Source organism: Cottoperca gobio, chromosome 2 (genome assembly GCF_900634415.1).
Source record: "Cottoperca gobio chromosome 2, fCotGob3.1, whole genome shotgun sequence".
NCBI lineage: Eukaryota > Metazoa > Chordata > Actinopteri > Perciformes > Bovichtidae > Cottoperca > Cottoperca gobio.
This window is the reverse complement of record NC_041356.1, coordinates 11331907-11340076: the sequence shown is the minus strand read 5'-3', so window position 1 is coordinate 11340076 and position 8170 is coordinate 11331907. Positions and strand designations below refer to the sequence as shown.

The following is an 8170-nucleotide window of genomic DNA, read 5'->3' as shown; positions in this document are numbered from 1 at the left end:
GCGGCAGCTCCGTGCGAACTGCGCTGCTGGAGAGGGAAGAAGCAGCCTGCAGCGTGCGCGCGCGCGTCTGTGCGCGTGTGTGTGTGTGTGTGTGTAGAGGAGAAAACACACTACACACGCACAGACGCGCGCGCGCACGCTGCTGTAGGCCTGACTGGTCCTGATGGGACTCTCAAAGCATAATTAAATAGAGCAAGTTTATGAAGTACTTTTGCATAAAGTATGCGACTCGATATATATTTGAAGTCAAACATGAAACTCAGACACATTTTCATGTTTGTTTTTGTCAAACCTATGACACAGCAAGTCATCATTATGATACATTATATTTTATATCGTCTTGTAACTCATTTTGAGTATTAAATAAAGTTTATTACAAAAACTGCTTGTTTTTGATAATATTCCTCAATATAGGCGACCGTAAAGTAAAATTAATTATGTATATGTAAATATGTATTTTGCACAGCCAGATATTGTTAAATTAACACCTTCCTACTTAGTTTTAAATGTGGTGGAAGCCCTAATCACATTTGTTTTCAACATTAGATTGTAAAAGAGTAGTAAAGCAGATAACTCATTTGAGTTAGTTCAAACTAGGGAGTATAATTTCCCTCCTAGAATTTGGTTGAAGAAGAAAACAGTACACAAGTACATGCACATGCCCATTTATTGAAATGATAATTGAGACTCTGTGTGCAGTCATCGAGAGGAGCGGGGTCTTACATCGAGTTGTGTCAGGTGGACTTCTCCTCACTAAAAGCTGCCTTCTTCACTCTCTTCTGAAGCGTTTGCATTGTTTAAAAAGCAAGATGGGGGCAAGACTTCAGGGAGGACTTTGCAAAGTTAAGCCACTAAAAGGTTCCCGCTATTAGTTTGTAAAACTGCCACCAACTCACACGGGGAGAAGAGGAAGAATGTAAAACACTTAAATACCTGCAGTTCGTACAAACAAGAATGGAAAAGATGATACATTCGCCTTTCGTTTCATTCCATTGCAAAATAAAATCCAGTGCGTCGCCTTTGACACTTGACACTTTTTAATACCACATACAGATACATTATGCATCATTGCTTTAATATATATCGTGTTGGAAAAGAGTGACAGCCCTAAACGGGACAGTTGTGTTGAACATGACACGTCTCTTGTAAGAGTTTTCAAGCTAATTCTTTTTGAAGTGAGAGTCGGTTACTGCTGCACCATTTCTGAGACGCAGGTGATGAACGTGTTGGATTTACCGGGACGAAGTCGGGAGCTTTAATCTTTCAGTTAGAACCAAATAAATCACTCCTTTCCTTTTCATTTATAAGAGCATTTTCTCCGCTCCACAAATGTCCCTGTAGGATTATACAGTCGACGTCAGGCTCACAGCTACGGCTGAAAAACTATAACTGTTAAATGAGTCAAGGCTGAGCTGCACATCAAATGTCATGAAATCTATTACCGGTTTGACAGTCGCACTAATTCTGCCTCCCCACAAACAAGCAGAGGACAAAGAGGTGGCGCGACATCTCTCGTCGGCGGCGCTGTATTAGTAAGACTGAACTTTATGAGTGTTGAGCGCCAAAGAGCGAAGGAACAACGTAAAACATCCGCCTTCTACACAGGAAATAGTCAAACAAAAAAAGGTGTCGAAGTGCGTCACTGCTGTTCAATTTAAGACGTTGTTAATACCACACAGATGGAAACTAGTGTGGAGGATGAGCATTATATAATATTACTAAAGGACATACTCAATTATATAACTGGCAGAAAAAAGATGGACGTATTAGCAATCAAAGGTTTCGCTAAAGTCGCCCATTAAGAGATGAGCGTCCTCGCTAAACGTAAGTGTTCGCTACAAATGAAACAAACTTTTAAAATAAATTCAGATACCGAGTAAAAAGAACGAATATGGCAGGTGTAGAAATCCTCGTCCTTTAATCCCTAAGTACATTTTTAGAATATCCAAACCACTCGACCAGCAGCTCGTTCACCGCTTCTGGAAATGTTGCGGCAGTAAACGTCCCTCTCCTCTGAACAGAAGAAGCTCCCATCAGATGGACATGTCATGGTCATGTCAGGGTTTGGTGTGATCAGGCTAACACTAAAGTTCTCCTACTGATGTCTACAAAGTATAAAAACACTGCATGAGCAGGGAAAAACTGCTTGGTTGGCATGTTCAGAACTCACTTTTCTGCCTTAATCTTCACAGGGAATTACTCTGGACTTGACTTTCAGCTCGGCAGTCTGCTGAAGGTGGCCATTTCCCAACATCTACTGTTGTTGCATGAGTTTTGGGTTTATAAGGCTGAATGACGATGCAATAACTTAACACTGAAGGGCTTTAACATGCAGAATAGACCCGATTTAGTTCCATCATTAGCAAGTTTCTGACATTCTGATTGATCGTGAAGCAATTGATGGAATTCAAACTCTTCTGGAGACTTGTAAACATCACTTGAGGTCATTTAGTTTTTTTAATACGAGGCATTTTTCTTCTGAAAAAGGGGTTTTATTCTGATTATTGGACTAAAAGCAGCATAAAAATGCAGCTTTCAAAGTAAAATAAGGCATTTATCCTCGGTTTTAGGGAGTCAGAAACACGTGTGGGTGGAGACGGGCAACCTTCTGCAGAGCAGCAACCTAAGAAGTCACCTTTGGCCCGTTTTAACTACACAAACCGCGGCGGCTGTGGCCGTCAGTTTGCACTTTGTCGTGTGGTCACAGCTGCAGGGGGGCTGTCTCAACGTATAATCGTTTCCACACCCCCCACAGCCGAAAACACACAAACCTCTAACATCCCTTCAGAGAGCACGAGCCCCCGATCGAAACAAATAATATTTCACGTCACTGGAAACACATTTCTTTAGCACAAACACTTTTTAAATTCACTAACTCGATCTTCATACAACCAGGGAGGGAAACTAACTCCAGCCAGAAGCAGGTGACCTTAAGCTTGGGCTGGTAACTCCGTCTCCACAACAGTCGTGAAGCTTTACTCGTTACTGCATTAGTTAGTTTCCTGCCCCGTGCACAACTCGTCTTTCAAATCGAGGAACGACAATACAGAAATAATAAAAGTACCGCGAGCACCGACAAATCTACTGAACTAAATCTGTGTGAATTCTTTTTACAAATTAAAGCAAATAAATAGAGAGGACAGTACCTTTGCATAAACATGAGTACAAAACCTAACAGTCAGTGGATGTACAGTAAATGAGTGAATCCGAGAGGGGAGGAGTTGTGTGTTCCTGGTTTTGTGGAAACCACGAACTAGTGTTAGGACGACCCCCTTTGCCCTCGATACCAGAATCTGCATGCATTACTCCAGCTCGTCCACGTCCACGTCCTCCGTCATGGTGGTGCTGGTCTGTTCTGAGGTCACACCTGGAAAACAACAACAAATCAGCATACTGAACGTCGTCTCACCACGCGTGCAAATAATCCATAACTGGCCTGCAAACTGATGCAGCAGATATTTTTATACGGCAAGACCAGGATTTTTTTTTTATTTCTTTTAAATTGCAATGTAAAAAAAACTACTTCCTGTGTCCCATGTCTATTTTTAGATTAATGAAGTCAAGAATCCACAGCACTAAACCTTTTTTACATTACTTTCACCTGCCGCGATTCAATCAATCACATTTCATTTATAAAACCCATCATCTCAAATTACAAATGTGCCTCAAGAGGTTTTACAATCTGGACAGCATACGACACCCTTCTGTCCTCAGACCCTCGCAGCAGACGAGGAAAGATTCCCAAAAAAAACCCCAATTCCTTGAGGCGAGTGACAGCACTGTGAGTGAGAGGAGGCGGGTCGTATGTGAGCACTGCAGCAGTGTGTGTGTGTGTGTGTGTGTGTTAACTCGCTCGGAGAGAAGAGAGAGCCCTACTGGTACCAGTGTGCCGATCGTGCGGAATTCAGAGTCGATGCGTATCGTAAAACATCTACCAACACAGATCAACGGTTTCATAGACGAGGAAAAGAAAACCATGTCCTACTTGAAACGTCGTCTTCGTCATTAGGAGACTTCTTCTTCTCAATGTAGCCATGACTCAGCAGCTTAGTCATGCTGACGGGGGGAGTTTTCTTCTCATGGGACCTGCAGGCGAAGGCGACATGACGCAGCATTAGGACTTCCCCCATAATAAGCAAATAACCTTGATGCTTACAAATCTTACTCCCGTTTATGGGGCAGTTACACGATTAATACTCACGTTCTCTTGTATTTGCCGGTCATAGACAGACCCTCCAGCTCATCGGCAACTCCATCAGGAGACATCTGTGGAACGGAAAGGTTTCCCAGGTTTGTATTGCATTTAATGACAGTTACATTATTAGACCAATAAATCTGGATAATTCTGACTCTTGTGCAGAATTATACGCGGCTTCGTTCATTCAGCCGACGGATTCACAAGCGGCGAAGCAAGTTCAACAGAACTCGGTGACAGAGCAAAGGATGAAGTGATGGGAAAACAATGTTAGATGCAATTTGCCATGCAATGGAGAATGTTTAAAGAAACTGGCATGAACAAAAACCGGCTCAAACAGCAAACAATATTTCATATTCACTCAAAACAGTGAAGATAAACTGATTTTAACTTGATGTGAGGAATATATATATATATATCCAACAGTATTGTTTTATTAGCTGAAGCCTCCCTGCAACATATTATTCTTAATAACACCAAGAAAGATGGAGTTAAAAGCTTTGTTTTGAAGTTTCAACTTACTTTGATATAAAGAGAACATTGTATGAAGTGTTTGTTCTATGTTTGATCAGGTCCTTTTCATGCGTCGCTCTGAACTCACCTGAAACCTTCAAACATTTCCACAAAGCTACCACACCCGCAGGAAATGAGACCCAAATTAATTGAAACCAAACAGCGATTGCGACGATGGAGCAAAATCAGGTGATAAAAAAGGGAAAGATGGTAAAAATGTAAAATAAAATAGGATGGAAGACATCGACACGGTAAATAATGGGGGTGACTAGTTTGGTCTATTCACCTGCTCTTTATCAGGGGAATAGCTATCATCTCTTTCCCCGGACGAACCGTTATTAGTGCCAAACGGTGCAGCCAGAAGCTGCTTGCCCGCCTTCATCTCGTCGGGAGACGTTGGTTTGCTCCCGCTGTAAGCACAAAACCACGATGATATACGATGTGAAATTACTGCTGGCCACTTATCACATTGTGGGAAATGTTGGCGGTGGCCCGTGCGCTCGGCTGATGCTTTATGAAGCTCTTAGGAGCCTTTGGAAATACTTTAAATTAAATTCTCTATTTTTACCAAACCCAAAGAAGGATTTTTGCTTTAATAAGTTTTATATTTAACAATTAAAAGCGTCGCTACGCTGATACTGTAAAGGTTTTTGTTTTTAGACTCCAAGTGTGTGGTGAGCGTATGTTGTACAGAGATTTGAATCGCACACAAACGCATCATCTCACCGTATCTCCGCGTTGATCGCCTATTTGTCTAAACAGTATTCTTACTTCTTTTTCCCCTCATCTCCAAACCAGTTGGGTGGATTGTAGCTCTTCCCAGGTTTATCAGCAGAATCAGCAGCATGACTCAACAGCCCTGCAGGGGGGGAGGGGACACACACACACACACGATGGTCAAAATGAAACGCTAGCAAAATTCAAGGAAGCTAGTAGTAACTAGCTTTTCCTCCAAAAGCATTCATTTAAGACAGCGACTCGTTACACAAGTATCATTAACTAAAGAAAACACTGCTTTTAATGGACAGACAAGAGCCCCCCCATCTGCACCGCTGTTCATTCTACAACATGCAAACATTCATGTGGTACTTAATTGAACTGAAAAATGACAGCAGTGAAAACAGCGATGCTGCAGTTTCAACAAACAACATAAAAAGTATTTTTGGAAAGAGTTTCCCTCTTTCATGTTGTGGACCGGGAGGCCACTTGTTCAGGATTTGCATTTCAAAGACTTCGCAAGTGTCAACATCAAACAAATCAGCTGGGATGCTTTTATTTACAAAATGTAATTCCACTATTTCAATTCACAACTCCTCACAATGAGGGCAGGAGCAGGTTAGATGAGATGTTTATATTGCGGCAAAGCAAGAAATGACCCGATCCTGATCGCAGGATCTTCAAGAACTTGAAGAAACTACAATCTACAGATGCACTGAATGATGCACTCAGTGGATCTGTCGTTTCTTTCTTGCATCAATATGCGAGTCATCAGAAAAATAATCACCAACGTTTTGATAATCGATTAATCGTAAAAGCTGTTTTTCATGCAAAAATGGCAGAAAATGCTGTTTTCAGCCTTTTCAATAAGAAGATTTGCTGCTTTTCGCTGTTTTACTGTCAAAACTAGACATTTAAAGACATTATACGTGCAATCTTTTTCAGATTGTGTGTTGCATTATGTCACAGCAGCTTAGTACAAATGATAAAACAATACATTTTAAGTCCAATGAAACCTTTACCTTTGTGTCCACCACCCTTTGCGAGTTTGACATACTCTGAGTCCGACTCAAAGATCCCAACTCGCCGCCCGGTGACCCTCTCCGCTGGAGAGGTTTCGTCGGCAGTCTGGGACAGACCGGGGATCTGGGAGGTCGGTCCAGTCGCACCTGTGGCCACAACCCCGATCTTTATACCTGCAATGACCTGAGAATTACATCTGCTTGCTATGCAGCTCCTACTATCAGCAAATGAATACTCTACATACACAGCCATGATGCACTGCATGTTCAGGGACAAAAGCTGGAAACTCACTCATCTAAAGTCATCGTTTCCTTTTTGTGACTTGAGTATTGAGTATTAGCTTTGAGTATTTTAACGTACTACAGCTGATACAGTTGACATTTTATTTAGTCTTACCACCGGGCTTGGTCCTTCGATGGTTGGGTAGAGCGCCACTCATTTCAGCTGAAGACATTTTACAATCTGATGAAAAAAGGCAACACTTAATACTTAATAGTCTGTTGACAGCAAAATTAAAAATTACATTAATGTGAGGCCACACCTTACTTATTAGCAAACATAGTAAATAGGACTTACGGCCTAAATTATCAGCTTTAGCTTCTTTTAAAAATCTGAACACATCCAAAACTCAAAGCATCACTTGTTGCACAAACAATTTTCACTTTCAAAAGATGTCTTTCAAAAGATTTTCTCCTCATCCATCTTCCACCACAATGGACAGAGAGGGGCAGTGGCCTAAAGCCATTCAAGGAGCTGCGATTGAGAATTTCTTAATTACTTTGTAGATAGTATGTTTGCCGAAGTAATGAAAAGTCAAAACATTAATCAAATGTAGCACATCATGTTAATCAGGTAGTGTACCGTTAACTGATATCAAATCCGTCTAAAATGATCGATTTTTCCAATGGACTTTGGCCTTCTGTTTCCCATATGCAACAGAGCGGCCCGTCTGCGCTTTTTCATCGAAATCGTAACATTTAGGATGTTGTTAAACAATTATTTGACTCTTATTAGTGCATTTGAAACAATTACAGGTACCACCGATAAAACAAGGCATACAATAATAATAAAAATATTTTTTAGATTTGATAAAAAGTGAGCTCACTCTGCAGAGGATGCATAACGTTACATGCCAGCTAGCGTAAAATTGTAGTTTGACCATACACATAATGGCAGTATCTATATAAAAAGCACATAATACCGAGAGACATACTAAAAGCATCTTTTTCTAGCGGCATAGTTTTACTTAGCTATGTAGCTAACAAAGCCTTGCTAATTTAGTTAGCCGCCTAGCTAGTTGCCGCAGTGGCTTTCCAGAGCTAACCTTAAGTTGAGCTGTAACAACGCTAGCTTTTACGTAAGCAGATAACAATACTACTTGCAGAAGATAAGACACATATCTTACATTATATGTTAGTTTTCTTTCGTTGTAATTATTGAGCGGCTTCTTCCAATTAATGCCGTTAGCTCCCTGGCAAAGACCGAACACACTTCCGGTGGCACCTGCTGCCGACTTCCTGTACGCTAAACAAAGATCGTGTATTTTAGACAAAGCCTTACGTAATTCTGTAGGCTGTGACGTTATTTCTTCTGTCATCCGCAAAGTGTCGAGAGCGTATCTTGAAATTAAGCAGAGGGAGAGCTCTTTCTCCTATTCATTATGTTACCACATTAAGAGACGATCTTTTCCTGTTCAGAAGAAAATCATTACAAACGGTTAAA

The 8170-nt window shown here is 41.1% G+C and overlaps 1 protein-coding gene across 1 annotated transcript; it reads right to left on the bottom strand.

Moving 5' to 3' along the window:
• Window positions 1–649: 649 nt before the first annotated feature.
• On the bottom strand, window positions 650–8003 carry LOC115020793 (uncharacterized protein C7orf57 homolog). The gene is made up of 8 exons (XM_029450749.1): window positions 7854–8003; window positions 6845–6910; window positions 6448–6621; window positions 5480–5567; window positions 4995–5118; window positions 4202–4266; window positions 3986–4086; window positions 650–3367 (listed from the first exon to the last, which is right to left on the bottom strand). Exons 2-8 carry the CDS (start codon window positions 6900–6902, stop codon window positions 3303–3305), a joined length of 675 nt encoding a protein of 224 aa, XP_029306609.1. The 5' UTR covers window positions 6903–6910; window positions 7854–8003; the 3' UTR covers window positions 650–3302.
• Window positions 8004–8170: the final 167 nt, after the last annotated feature.